This window comes from Mesoplodon bidens, assembly GCF_964165515.1.
Source record: "Mesoplodon bidens genome assembly, chromosome: X".
NCBI classification, from domain to species: domain Eukaryota; kingdom Metazoa; phylum Chordata; class Mammalia; order Artiodactyla; family Ziphiidae; genus Mesoplodon; species Mesoplodon bidens.
In genome coordinates, this window is record NC_138163.1 from 41,269,381 (window position 1) to 41,285,351 (window position 15,971).

Consider the following 15,971-nt stretch of genomic DNA (forward strand, 5'->3'; position numbering starts at 1 on the left):
CTCTTCCTTGCGGTGTGTGGGCTTCTCATTGCGGTGGCTTCTCTTGTTATGGAGCACGGGCTCTAGGTGCGCAGGCTTCAGTAGTTGTGGTGCATGGGCCCAGTTGCTCCGTGGCATGTGGGATTTTCCTGGACCAGGGCTTGAACCCGTGTCTCCTGCATTGGTAGGCAGATTCTTAACCACTGTGCCACCAGGGGAAGCCCCTCCTTGTGTTTATTTTTAAAGTCTGGCTTCCTAGAAGTCATTCTTAAAGTTAGCACTGCTTAGTGTTCTGCTAGTGATTTGGCATAATTGGTTCTTGATTCCCGTGAGGCAGTAAAACTTCCATCCTTTACAGATAAATCTGTGTGTGGCTTGGGGAAGGCTTTCAGATCTGTCCCATGTCTAAAATGTCCGCTCTAGTCCCTCCTGAGTGGGTGCAGCCTAGCATGTGTGCACAGCTTTCTAGACCTCCAGCAGTGAGTATACTGTTAACAAGGCCCTTTTTGGCCCTTTCTTTCGCTGGTTCTCTCTGTTAAACTTCTCTCTGGTTTTGTTGCTACTAGTTTCATTGCGTTATTAGCTTTCTCTGAACTGCTGACCATTAACAAAGTAAAGGATTATGTGTTTACTTACTGGCTTTACAGTGACTTGAAGTAGTAAGTAATATGTAATATGCTATTTTCTATTCTCCTTTAATCACCTAAGGGAAAATAGTATACATTTGGAGGGCAGAAGATCTATTGATTGAATCGTAACAGAGAAATGAACCAAGAGTTTCCAAAATTGAACCGAAGGGTGGTTCCTACAATAAAATGAAGGATCAGTATCTTTCCCTTAAGACACTATCTCTTTGAAACAGCCTCTGGTCTATGGTATCATTTTGGAAAACCAGGAGGAGTGACTGAGAAGGTGTATAGGTTAATGTATATGCTTCTCAGCTGCTTTTAGTAAAGGTACTTTTAGGGCACTTGGCTCCCACTCTAATTTTTTTTTAAATTTGGCCACATCACGGGGCATGTGGGATCTTAGTTCCCCAACCAGGGATGGAACCCATGCCCCCTGCATTGGAAGCGCAGAGTCTTAACCACTGGACCACCAGGGAACTCCCACGCTCTAATTTTTAAAGACGACATATTCCTGAGGTACCATCTGAATTGGGGCATCAGGATCAGGAGGCATCTGGGTGGTTTAGATTATCCTCAAGGCTCAGTAAGCTATAGCACATCAATGGCAGTGTAAAAGGTCAAAGTGTTCTCAGGAAACCAATAGAATCACCAAAGTCCTTAGTTTCCACCTAGGTAAGAGATCCAGGCTGTCATGAAGCTCCAGTGGCAACGTAGGCTATGGTTTGTCCAGAGGTTGCCAAACTAACTGTGGTGGTATCTTTGAATTCATTACCTGCTTGAATGCATTTTTCACAGAACATCCATTCAAAAGAATACAGACCCTTAGTGTATAATTCAATAATTTTTAGTAGATTGATAGAATTGTGCTACCATCCCCACAATCAAGTTTTAGGACATTTCCATCACCCCTAAAACTTCCTTCATGCCTATTTGCAGTAAATCTCTACTCCTACTACCAGTCCCAGACTTGTAGATTGTACCTCAATAGAACTGTGTTAAAAAATAATGCAAATAAAATCTTATCATGTATTGCTTCTTGTAATATTAATTGTACTTATTGTTAAAAAATAAAATATTTGTAAAACTGAAAAAAAATATACAGATACAAAAGAGGAAAGGAGTGAACAGTAGAGGAAAATTACTTAATGATGGGGTCCGGAGACACTTGAAACTAGAGTAGCTCCACACTTCAGTGGTTTACTGAGAACCCATACCCTTGATGCTCAAAGGCCTGCAAAATTCTCCTTAGAATCATGCAGTGGGGATATTAAATTATATTAGCATCCAGGAGCAGCTTTCATGTAAGTTACTGCCAGTTCTGTTAAAAACATACCCTAGTAGGTTTTGGAATTGAATGTCTCTCCTGTGTTTTTTTCCCTTTGAGCCTTTTTGTTGACTGTCTCTGTTAGACTGTCTTACACAGAAAGATTACTTCAGCTGGGAAGAGCTAAGCTAGGTTTTTCCATAAAAAGCATATGGGTAATTTCTGAATTAAATATTGAAATAAAATTTTAGCCTTTTTGCCTAGTAAAATTAAACTAATTGCTATGGCCTGAATATCTGTGTCCCCCCTCCCCATTCGTATGTTGAAGTTCTAATGCTCAACATGATGGTATTTGGAGGTGGGTCTTTGGAAGATGCTTAGGCATGAGGGTGGAGCCCTCATGAATGGGATTAATGTCCTTATAAAAGAGGCTTCAGAAAGCTCCCTCACCCCTTCCACCATGTGAAGACATGGCAGGACACAGGCAGTCTGCAACCTAGGAGAGGGCCTTCACCAGAATATAACCGTGCTGACACCATGATCTTGGACTTCCCAGTGTCCAGAACTGCGAGAAATAAATTTCTATTGTTTACAGGCCACCAAGTGTGTGGTATTTTTTTATAGCAGCCTGAATGGGCTAAGACATTAGTCTTAGAATGAATCCCCTGTTGAAATAGTAACTGTATTTTCTTTGATGTTAGAATGTCATTGGCAACATTATCTTCATCATCAAAGCTATTTTATTGTGTTTCAAGCACCTCTTTCATCTTAAGCATAAACAAGTCACTTCTGAGAGAGTTGTCTCTGTCACTATGAATCTCATGTTAGTCGTTTGTTCAACCCTTGTCCCCTTTTCCAACCTATTCAGGGTAAAACTCTCTCATAATAGGGACTCACAGTGGACTATACATGGCCATCCTTATTAATTTTAACGGCAGGAGTGAATGAATTTTAAAAAGGCTATTCCTCACTTGCACTCATCTACTTCTTTACCTCATTTTGAAGTGGTAATACTTGGAAAGATGCACTTTAATATGGGTTGTGCTTTCTGCCCTGGGGAAGCCAGTTTTGCTTATGGGACAGTAAAGAGGAGTCATATGGTATATTGGGAACAGCACAGGCTTAGAAACCAGTTAGTTCAGCCTCTGCTCTTGCCAGCAGTGTGATTTAAGGGAAGACCCTTTACCTCGCTGACCTACGTTTCCATTACAGCAAAGTGGAGATTTTTAAATGTACGAACCACCTGTTTACATAAAACAAAGCACGTCTGTGTTTGGCCCATTGTGAGGTTTTAAGACAGAGAAGTACAAAAGGGTCAAGCATAAAGTTTCCTTCTGTGTCTTCCAGTCCAGCTTCTCAGACTCTTAACAAAAAGAAAATTATTTAGAATAAAATAGAAATAATTAGAGCTAGACCTGGAGCTTAGATGTAAGGTTAGAAGAAAGTTTATAGTTAGCCCTAAGGGAGAGTTAAAGACAAAGGAAGCATTGGAGTTAATAATAAGTGTGAGGTGAGAGTTTTGAGTAAGGTTAGACTTTGCAGAAGGCAGGATCATGGTTAGAGGTAATTTAGAAACAAGAGTCAGGGTTAGAATTAATTATAAAGTTAAGAACAGGACAGGACACACATAGAGATAGCTTTAAGGATAAAGTTAAGAACAGAAATAATGAGATAGCTTTGAGGATAAAGTTAAGAACAGAAATAATGTTATAGGTAAGACATGAGGGTATGGATGGAGTTAGGATTAAATGGAAAGTAAACAGTAGGGTTAGTTTTGGTTTAAGAAATAGGTTCACTAAATTTCTGTCCCTCTGCTACATGGAAGCAAGTTTAAGGATGAAGACTTTATCACCGTTTTTTCCCAGAGTAACTATGATGAGAAGAGGTTTCCTGGCAACCCACATTGGACATGGAGTGTGAGCGCAAAATGAGTGTTTGTTTTGTTAAGCCATTGAGACTTTGGTATTGTTTTTTACTGCAGCTTAGCCTGAGATATCCAGATGGGTTCAGAAATCTAAGAATCCTAGTAAGCTGTTGATTGAGAACACCTTTAGCATGAAAAGAAATCTCATATAAAAACATATATTTATTTTCACCTCCATTTGCCTTGATTTTGGCTTAAGTGACAGGCAGCCAGGTTCTTTCATGTTATTTGTATGGGTGCTGAACTAGGTGGTGAATCTTTTTGAATTAAGTGGTGAATCTTTTCTATTCAATAAATGTACTATTTGTTATAGATGCTATGCTACCCTGACCAGATCCTACCTTCAGGGCTGAAGGGTTTATTCCCCAGGTGATGGGAGATTGTGGACTTGACAACTTTCAGGTATAAGCCCTCTTGGAGAGTTGCCTCTGTTGAAGAGAGTGACCTGACATAAAGTCATATATCTCTCTTGGAGACAGTGGTGCTATAGAGGATTGGCCCCCTGCTTCAACATGGGACAACTCTGAAGCTTCCCATGAGAGTCGTCTAAGTGTGATATTGTTTTTGTTGTTCACACCTCTCAATTGTCTTTCCCCTGGTGTTATAGTCTTTGAATACATGCAGAGTTACTCAGGAAAGGTGATACTTTTTGTTTAAGTATGTCTTTGTGAACTTATTTTATAGAATTCAATTTAACTTTCAAAGAAAATGAGGTGAAGTGGCATATTTTTCCTACCAAAGATGCAGGGGGAATAAGTCCTTATTGTAACTACATCACAGCCCAACTTTTCCCTCTGCCCAGTCATCCTTTCTTCCCTTTCCCCGTGCAGATGGGTCCCAAGATCACTTCCTAATAAACATCCTGCACACTTATTTCCATCTCAGAATTTATATCCCAGAGGACCCATCTTAGAGCTATTTATGTTTAAAAGTGTGCTATGGGTCACATAATATTTGAGAGCCACTATGCTGTCACCTACTCCTGTTGGCATTGCCTATAAAAATACCTCTTTCTAATATATTCAGCTTCCTGGGTGATATGCTAATATATGTCTAGGGGAATATACAAGGAGAAATGGGCCTCAACCATGGAGATTGCATTGACTTAAGGGGGAGCTGATTAACTGTGTGGAAACTGTGTGTTTCTGCTGTAAGCAGAAATGTACTGCTGCCTGATGGCAAGAAGCATCTTTCTTTCCTCAGACCACGAAGGCCTTCCAGTACAATGGGATGTGGCACTCCAGTCTTCCTCTGTCCCTCCTTCCCTTTCATTGGTAGTAACAACTCCAGGTCTGTGCCATCAGAAATTTCAGCCTCTCTCCATTGCCTTGCTGTTGGGGAAGAGTAGTCTCTAGCTTCTAGGGACTAGATATTTCTGGTACAAAATATTTCTAGCCATGGGCAGCAGTGACACTGTTGTTTCAAAGTGGCAGTTCAACATTTATCCTTTGACCCATTCCTAGTACTCAACTTAGTCATGGTTGCAAAGGAATGAGGTATTCCTGCTTTCTTCTCAGGGAGCTGAATTCATGCCAATGGGCTCACTCAGCGTCAGGAAGGTACAAATTTTGAAAGAAAAGGCCAGTGTATTTTGTCACCCATGGCCCCAGGTATGGAGGAACAGAACAGCTTAGTATGGTGACCCTGATGATTGCATAGGTATCCAAAGCCATTTGGGATAGGGGTCAGTTAAGGTAATCAAGTCACACCACATGACTGAATAGTGGGGAGTTGTAAGGCTCCTTTTGGCAACAGGAACAGATAATACAATGCCCACAAATACTGACGCTCAATACATGTCTGTTGAACATAGAGTGGCCGCTATCAACTGGGGATAAAACCATCAATAAGGTAAACATGGTCCTGTTTTTTCTTGGGGAGCTTAGAGTTTGATGGGAATAAGATAGCAATGATACCTATAGCAAGGAGAGCATATGAGCCACCCCAGGCCCCTGCTCAGGTTAAGGAAAGTAGGATAATTTGAGACTGCAGTTATTCTGCTTATCAGGCATCAGTGATGTTGTTATTAATATTGCGTTTGTTGTTTACACCTCTTGTCTTTCCTCAGGTGTCATAGTCTTTGAGCACATAGAGAAGAGTAATATTTTCTGGTTGTATTTGTCTTTATGAACTTATTTAACAGGTTACAATTTAATTTTCCAAGAAATGAAGTGGTGTATTTTTCCCTCAAAAGATGCAGGGGGAAAAAAAGACACGTGACATATTAGGCAACATTTAATAAATTTAATAAATTAATAGGAAGTATCACAAAAACCTGGAATGGATAACATACAGGAACCAGGAATAAGACAACGCTTTGCAACCACTCACAAAAAGTACCATTTGATGAAAGAAGACTTACAGGAAATAATATAAGGCAGTCTGTTGCACATGTCTTAAACAGATATACATACATAATAGGACATCAAAATGATCTGTTTGACAGTAAATTCACCACGTTTACACTTATCACATGGACTTTAAAACATTTATAAAAGTTGTAGGTTTAACATTGAACTGTAAGGTTTATATCCAAATGAGTATACTTGTTTCATACCGAACTGCACAGAACTTATGAATAGCACACAATTTGAGAATAATTACTGTGTTGGGTACTATTAAGTACTACTGCTTGATGGCATAAGAATTATTAACAAATATGCTGTAAGCTATTATCGTTCAACTTATTGCTAGTGCTTTTGAAAATCTGTGGTTTATATTTTATTTCTTTGTAAAACATGTGCTATGAGCTTGCCCCGATAGTTCAGGAAAGAAATCAGATGTTCCCAATTTTCTCTAATACTCACAATACTTCAGATCTGTTTGCGTGGTCTTTTTAAAGACTGCTGAAGGATTTGCTTCAGTCCTTCTTATATCACCTACTCTGCCTTACATTAATACAAATCGATGGATTTATGCATCATACACGGCATACATGCAGGACACCATCTGTATGTGCAGAACTCATGCTCAGTGCATGGTGTGTTTCTTCAGACATTTTCGTTTCAGTAAGAATTAGATCTCACTCAATTTCATATAACTGTTTTAACATGCAGTTCAACAGAGCCAACAGGCAGGTAGACTTTACTTTCATGTCATAATTGGGCACGCTCAAGCAACTGACCAGCATTTGGCAGTGTTGCAAATCACGTAGAGACTGTATGAGTTTCCTCAAATACGTCTGTTGGCTCTCCCACTGCCCTTGTGACAGACTGTTGGATTTATCTATGCTGTGTGTTGAGGACACACACCAGGGGTTTTAGAAATTCAGATTCTGCCTTCACCAATTTCAAGATACTCTAAGGTGTGTAAGTAACAGGCATAAGAAATAGCATCATGAACTCTTCAGAAATTGATCCACAGTTGTGTGACATGGACACACATGGAAATACAGTTACTGGAAACCCTTGTACACTCTGCATACAGCATAGACTTAATGGTCTGTCTTTAGCAATGTTTGAAAACCTTTCACGGTTAACAAACTAGTAAAATGGTACTGAACTCTTAGAGAGCAGCAGGCCCAAGAATGAAACAATGGCCAACACTTACTGTAACACAACACTATATTTTAACAAAGATTTAAACTTCTGGTACATAATTGCAGTACAATGAAGAGCTTGCCACTTTTACAAATTAGCTGCGGCCTTGCCTGCGCTAGAGAGTTTGGAAGGATCTGTAAATGAGATACATTTTGTTTAAAATCCAAATGGAGACTCTGTATTTCTGTTTTTCCCAAAGTTCAGTAAAAGCTTCTTTTTAATTACTTTTTTTTCACATTCTAAGGGCCCAGTTCTGTAGTCCTTAATCAAGCAAAACTTCCAAGCTTTTGATCATCTATGCTTCCAACACAAGTTTTACTCAAAAATGGACTGCTAAATTAGGTCCTATAGATAGAGGTACCATAATTAATATACTATTTTAATAAGGCTCAAAATGCTAATTTCATTTTGTGTGTAGCACACAACTTTCCAGGATCCTGAGATCAAAACCCAATTGATGATGAATCCTGGATTGGGAAATAACTCTGAGATTTTGTTTCCCAGTTCAATCATGGAATTAGGTATTTACTAAGGACCAGAATGAAAACACTAATTCCAGTTTGCTTGTCATTATAATCAGAATTTAAACATTGTCTGTAAGAAGTGAAAAGCTATTATTGGTGTATATATCTCGTATCATCCTTCCACTTCTGTAGTCCTGGTTAACCAGCTGCTATGTTAAAATACCACTATGTCTGGTGACAGACATTGCAGTAAAATATCAACAGAACATTCTGACAATGTCAAAATTTCCCCTATGTGTGACAACAAGGCTAAGTTCTGCCTTTGACTCACTAATAGTTATGATAGATTATCAGAAGGCAGAACCTATCTTACTGTGTTTATGTGTGTAGATGAGCTGAGCAAGAATTTAAAGTGTATATTTACTGTTAACCCAGAAAAAAGATTTCACTGAATTTGTTCAATTTTGGCGTGGTTGAAATGTAACCACTGTCCTGTGCATCATTCTGGTCTCCTGCAAATGCCACCTGAGATGAAGATCAACACTTCCTTATGTGAAAAAGAAAAAGAGAGAGAGAGAGAGAAGAGGGAAAGAAAGAAAGCAAGAAAGAGAGGGAGGGAAGGAGGGAGGAAGGAAGGAAGGGGGAAAAAATCAACACGTTTGCATCAAACAACCAAAGTAAGTTATTCTCAATCTATTATAAACAGTAAATACAGAACCCTAAATCTCACTATTGTAAGCATGATTGTAAAGTACAGGATTGCAAAGCTATATATAAAAACAACTTTTTCAGACAGCAATATTTACATTAGGTTATGACCGACAGAAGAATTATAGAACAATTTCCTACATTTGTAGCTTTACTGTAGGAAAAGACTGCACCGCTCTTTTTTACACACTACTAATCCTTTCACTAACCACATTGGAGGGATTAACTGGTAGCTCCAAATTCTCGATTTGCATCTCTATACCGGCCTCCTGGTCATCAGCTTTCTTAATCACTGGTTCATTGGTGTGCCGGTAAATGTTAACATTAAGCTCCCTCCCAGACAAAGCAGTGGCAGCAACTCTCGGGATTTGTCTGATCGGAGGTTTTTTATCTGCCTTATAATTGCAGCGCAAATAATTGGAGAAAGCTCTTCGGTAAACTTTGTTGAAAAGAGTGTACACCAGAGGATTAATTCCTGAACAAACATAGCCAATCCAAACAAACACATTCAGAAGTTTTTCCATTAGCTTTTGATTACAAGCCTTCCCACAAAGAACCGACAGGATATTAGTAATAAAAAACGGGCACCACATGATCAGAAACACAAAGAAAACAATGCCAAGGACTTTCGAGGCTTTCCGTTCATTGTTGATAGCTTGCATGGTGCCCCTTGGCCGTCTTTCCTTCTTCCTTCGGCGTGGGTTCAAATCTCGGTTAGGGTTTGCAGAGTTCTCTTCATCAGTATTCCTCTTGCAGCACTTCAGGAAATCCAGGCTTATTCCAGGCGGTTCCTCCATGTGGCCATGCAGTAACATCAGAGCTTGTCGGCGAAGGACGTGGATCGTTAGACAGTATGTAATCACCATGATCGTCAGCGGTATGAAGAAAGCTACGAAGGACCCAATAAGAACGAAATTTGGGTCATTCAGCACGCAGGTGGTGTTGTTGATGAACACCTTGTCTTCATCCCTCAGCCCAATCACTGGGATAGGAACTGATACACCTACAGGAACAGAAAAGAAGGTAGGACATTGTTACAACATATTGAAGGGTCGCACAGATTTGTACAGTAGGCCACATTTAATTGCATTTCACTGAAGAAAATTTAGATCTATCTGTTGAAGGCTATTCACAGCATAAATGGGTAGTCACATGAAAGAGTAGCAGTATGATATCAGAAAATGACAGCTTTTTTCAAGTTAGGAATGCCTTCTCGCCAAATTTCCTGTAGAAGATGTGGAATTATCATTATTGAGATAATTATAGGTATGGTTGTGCATAAGAGTGGTTCGTGTCTTTTTTGTTTTATCTCCAATTCCTAGAACTGTCCTGGCTCATAGAAACACTCAATAAATATTTGTTGAATAAGTGAATAACTTTGCATCTATACTCAGTGACTTCAATAAATTCAACTTCATTTTTAAGCATCTTCCAAATGCAATAAAAATGATGTATATGCCACCTACAAGAGTAATTATAGCATATCAGGGTTGGCTGAGCTTTTAGCTGAGGACATCTTTTCTGAGGAAAGTGGTAAAGAAGAGGAACTTCTGTGTGTGTGTCCTTTGGAGACAGGGCCTAGGAGCTCTGGAGTTACTGGAGATGGAGAGGATAGTATGGCCCCCAAACAGGAATTAGATCCAACCACAGTGTAGACATAATCTATGCAGAAACAGAAAGGACTGTCTTTTTAGCATTTTCCTGAGACTGTGCTTAAGCAGGGTCAAGAGACAGATAGAAATGCTGAGTTGGGAAAGATACAGTCCTCCCATTTCTGTGTGGAGTTTTGAACACTTTTGTTTTTTAAGAATACTGAGACGTAGTAATTTTGTAAGCACTTCCATTAATAAAGAAGCTCACAGGCAGAAAATATCAATAAGGAGGTGGGAGCAGAAGGTGATCTTATGCCTGAGCATAAGTAAGAAACCTAGAAATTTTTAGAAATCATTATGGTAGATCTTGAAGAGGTCCTACATTAATAAGTAGGGATAACTTGCAAGTGAAATTCAAATTTTAATGTTAATTTATTCTCTCTTGTGTCCACAGGAACTTGAAGCCTGGGAAAATTCAGATTGCATTTTTAGGATTCTATGAGACTATTATGAGGAATCCTGAGCTGGTGGATATCTGCACTACGAACTGTGAGAGGGGATAGAGGCACACTCTCAAAGATCATTGCTGGCTTTAGGGAACACACAGGGAACAGTGACAAATCTGAAACTGAAAGTCCCTATAAATTGTCTTTTTTTTTTTTTTTTTTTTTTTTTTACCACACAGCGTGGGTGGTGGGATCTCAGTTTCCCGACCAGGGATTGAACCCAGAATCCCAACCGCTAGGCCACCAGGGAACTCCCCTACAGGTTGTCTTAAGACACTTTGTCAGGTATAGAGTGTTTGGCTGGATGATCAAGAAGGAAATAAATGGTAAATGTTTCTTTGCTAAGAGCTCGCTGAGGATATTGATTGTTAATTAATTTCTAGGAAGACATGAGGAAGAAAGAGTCTTTGGAAAGTGATCTTTAAGCCTTCTAACTCAGACCCTGAATTTCTTAAATGACCTTTTTTTTTTTTTTTTTTTTTTTTTCGGTACGCGGGCCTCTCACTGTTGTGGCCTCTCCCGTTGCGGAGCACAGGCTCCGGACGCGCAGGCTCAGCGGCCATGGCTCATGGGCCCAGCCGCTCCGCGGCACGTGGGATCTTCCCGGACCGGGGCACGAACCCGTGTCCCCTGCATCAGCAGGCGGACTCTCAACCACTGCGCCACCAGGGAAGCCCCCGTTTTTTTTGTTTGTTTGTTTTTTCTAGAGAAAGAGGCCAAGTGATGGTAAGAGAACCAGTGATAGATGTGACAAGACTTCCCGGGGTATTGGTACATACCTGCAACCCTGAACCTGGGCATGCCATTCAAGAAAGTAAAAACGGCTGTGAAAACTAGGAGACACTGCAAACAGAAAGTGTCCTCAGGTAATACAGTGCAGGATCTGGTGAAAAGACCTTTGAACTCTGGGTGGGAAGAGTGGCAAGTATCAGAAGGTAATATTTACCCAGTTTGATGAACCACGCAGATTACATTTCTTAAGAGTTATAAAATGACAGGTAAGAATGTGGTCAGTTTGTACTGTTAGGATCTTTATTCCAAAAGTTATAAATATGAGGGAATATCTAGAAAGAGTGTAGATCCAGCTTGCCTGCAAAAAGTCAGTATTGGCTTATCCTTCATGAAATGTTTTAGTGAGGATTAGGCTGAAGGAAATTTTCTGGAGTTAAGGAAGCTAATATGAGATTAAGAAAAGAGGGACGGGTTACTTAAACACAAATCATTTACAAGAGAAAAAATTAGACAGAGAACCTAAGATTAAGAGAGACTTAAAAGACCTATCAAGCAATTATAATATGTGGACCTTCTTGGGATCTTGATTGAAATAAATTTTAAAAAATATTCATGACACAGGTGGAAATTTTGAACAATGTTTGGCCTTTTGATGATATTAAATAATTTTCGTTCATTAATTTTTAAAAGTGATGTTGATATTGTGGTTATATAGAAAAAATCTTATATTTTTAGATACAGAGACTGAAGTATTTAAGGACAAAGTATTATGATTCTGAGGTTTATTTCAAAATAATATGGGAGGGAGAAGTGGATGGAAGTATGGATGCAAGAAGGTAGTCCATAAACTGATAAATCTTGGAGCTGGGTAATGAGTACATGGGGTTTTATTATATAATTCTATCTAACTTTACAATCTTTGAAAGTGTCTATAACAAAAATTTAATATTTTAAAAACTGAAGAAATTAAAAGAAGACATAGAAGTCCTTTCTGAAACAGAGAAAGAAATGGCTGTGAGACCTCAGATCATAACAGTTTCTAGGATTTACTACCACTGCTAACTTTGGAAGTGATTACTTCTAGAGCAAAAATCTTGGCCTCCTGATTGGAAACGCTCAACATTTGCATATAAATATGGAGAAGAAGGTGATTTTCTGACAAAATGTTGGTAGAAAACTATGTTATACTTTCTCAGGATCCTATAGCAAGACCAGAGGAGGGGTATAGTGGAATGGCTCCCCTTCCAAACTGCCCCCCTCCCCTGCCCTCCAGCAATGTGGGAACCAGAGCCTGAGGCTAGAAACTTGATCTGGGGAGTTTGCATTCATTCTGGAGGAACCCTGACAAGGGTAGACATATCTACACTCAGGAAACAAGTGCTGGAGTGGAGATTCAATTCCCAAGGAAATGCTGCACAATATTTTAGGTATTTCTAGATAACTGAAGTTTCTAGGGAAGGCCTCACACTCTGATCAGAAGATCAGTGGAAGTCAGCATTACTCAGAGCCCAGCTCTGAACTGGTATTAACTTGTTTTTGTTAAAAGATTTATTCACTTTCATAAAGGATTCTTGGGCCTAAAAGTAAGCCTGTTGAGAGACAACAAGAGAGGGTAGCAGAGTTATCCCAGATGAGCTAAAGGTGTTATTGGGTATGTGAGGCCAATTTTATCCCTGGCATCTATTTGTATAATTTTATGTACATTGAACAAAGAGTGATTCTAAAGCTGCCTTTTACTGAGTCTATCTTGTATGCCAGGCATTGAGCCATGCATATTAAAGATATATTATATATCTATATAATATAGATATATAATATATATATTATATATATATATTATATATTATATTAAAGATATAAAATGTATTATCTCAATTTGGTTAAAGCTCCTAAAATACAGATATTATTTGGTGAAGGAGCTTAACCATTTTACCAAATCTATATCATCACTAGTTTATTTGTTTTTGTTTTTTTAGAAACTGTGAATGCAGTCAACAAAACAAGAAACTCAAGTTCTTCGTCAGTATCTGGAAATGAAATATAAATAATAGCAACTAAAGCAGCATTAATAGCAGTATCTATTGTACAGATTATCTTAATCAATACTTAAAAAAAATTAAAAGTATATGTCAACAGTTTTCAAAGTGTGGTTCAAGGACCCTGGGGGGCCTCTGATACTCTTTTAGAGAGTTTGCTATGTTTCCTTTTTCCAGCTATTTATCTTTAAAACTGCATTTTCTTTATAAACTTCAACCCAAATAACATAAAACAGGTTGAATGCAGATACATAAATGAGAATCCAACTATATTTCCCTAAAACTAAATATTAAAGAGATTTTAAAACTGTAAAACAATGTCAGCCTTCTCCCAATTATTTTTGGGAAATATAGTTTATTTTTATAAAAAATATTTATGTTAACATTAAATGGATTCATTACTGTTATTTAAAATGAAATGATTCATAAATATGTTAAACATTTCTCAGTTTTAAGTTATAATAAATATCAATAGATATAATCCATACAAACAAAAGCTCTTTGAGGTCTTCAGCTATTTCGAAAATTATAAATAGGTCCTGACATCAAAGAGTTTGAGAGGTGCTGTTCTATATTAATGGATGAAGTTACTTAAGCCCTGGAGAGTTAAATTCAGCAAATTTATAAAGTCTTTCTCAGTATTTAAAATTTTTCAGCTAGTAGAAATTCAGGTGATGTTATGTCAGGGTAAACATAAACAACATCAATAATAGCAACTAAATATTTTACATGTATCATCTCACTCATTGTTGTAAAAATTATGAAAGGTGCATGTTATTTGGTGAAGTTAACTTCAGAAAAGTTAAATTAATTTAGCAAATATAATGGAGCAGTCTTTGATATTTTTAAACCATTGATATGTCCAAGGAGAAAAAGTGAAAATGAACTCCAAAGAAGACATACAGATTGCCAACAAACACATGAAAGAATGCTCAACATCATTAATCATTAGAGAAATGCAAATCAAAACTACAATGCGATATCATCTCACACCGGTCAGAATGGCCATCATCAAAAAATCTACAAACAATAAATGCTGGAGAGGGTGTGGAGAAAAGGGAACCCTCATACACTGTTGGTGGGAATGTAAATTGATACAACCACTATGGAGAACAGTATGGAGGTTCCTTAAAAAACTAAAAATAAAACTACCATATGACCCAGCAATCCCACTACTGGGCATATACCCTGAGAAAACCATAATTCAAAAGGAGTCATGTACCACAACGTTCATTGCAGCTCTATTTACAATAGCCAGGACATGGAAGCAACCTAAGTGTCCATCGACAGATGAATGGATAAAGAAGATGTGGCATATATATAAATGGAATATTACTCAGCTATAAAAAGAAATGAAATTGAGTTATTTGTAGTGAGGTGGATGGACCTAGAGTCTGTCATACAGAGTGAAGTAAGTCAGAAAGAGAAAAACAAATACCGTATGCTAACACATATATATGGAATCTAAAAAAAAAAGTTAATGAAGAACCTAGGGGCAAGATGGGAATAAAGACACAGACCTACTAGAGAATGGACTTGAGGACACTGGGAGGGGGAAGGGTAAGCTGGGACAAAGTGAGAGAGTGGTAGTGTGTATATAGACATATATACAGTACCAAAAATAAAACAGATAGCTAGTGGGAAGCAGCTGCATAGCACAGGGAGATCAGCTCGGTGCTTTGTGACCAGCTAGAAGGGTGGGATAGGGAGGGTGGGAGGGAGGGAGATGCAAGAGGGAAGAGATATGGGGATATATGTATAACTGATTCACTTTGTTATAAAGCAGAAACTAACACACCATTGTAAAGCAATTATACTCCAATAAAAACGTTAAAAAAAAAGAAAGAAAATACCAGGTATAAATAACAACAATTGCAATAATAATAACTACTTTTTACTGAGTGCTTTTTATTTGTCACACACTGAGTCGTGTTTAATAATTATATAGTTTCATATATTATTTAATCCAGACAAAAAACATAAAGAGAAGGAATTATTAACTAGAATTAGTAAGTCTTTCTGAAATTACCTTCAATAAATCTATATCATCTTTAGAATTTTAGAAACAACAAAGATAAGTTATAATTCACATTCGGCTGAAAATATCAGGTACTACTTCAACCAATAAACAGTCAAATATTTTGCATGCATTATCACTTAGTTCTCAGAAAATCCTGTAAAAGTGATTATTATTCATTAAGGTTACTTAAACTCAGAGAGAAAAAAATACTTTCAATAAACTTGTGGAGTCTTAGCATTTTAGGAACACTGAATTCAGTAATAGTTATAGTTCAAGTTTTTATTGAAAATATGTGTTACTATGACTACCACGACTACTAACTATCATTTATTGAGTGCTTACTAACTTTGGTACTGTATCTGCAGTATATACTTTATATGCATTATTTTATTCTAGCCTCATAAAAACCATAAAATAACTTGGTGCAGTTATTTTACTTCAGATAAGGCAAGTAAGTTCAGAGAATGTATAAAGATGTTCGCATTATTTCTTGAAGCCTTGAATTCAAGCAACACAGATCAATTCTCTTCAATCAGATAATAATACCATATGCCGATGATTCTTAGATGTACATTTCT

General features: G+C 37.9%; 1 protein-coding gene across 1 annotated transcript in view; it reads right to left on the minus strand.

Annotated features, from left to right (window-relative positions):
- Positions 1–8,689: 8,689 nt before the first annotated feature.
- The window catches only part of HTR2C (5-hydroxytryptamine receptor 2C), a gene marked incomplete at both ends in the record, with an annotated part of 129,926 nt that continues 122,644 nt past the window's right edge, over positions 8,690–15,971 (minus strand). Inside the window, one exon of the mRNA XM_081221988.1 lies at positions 8,690–9,510. Within this exon, the coding sequence (XP_081078114.1) occupies positions 8,690–9,510 (821 nt within the window). The remainder of the gene's footprint in view (positions 9,511–15,971) is intronic.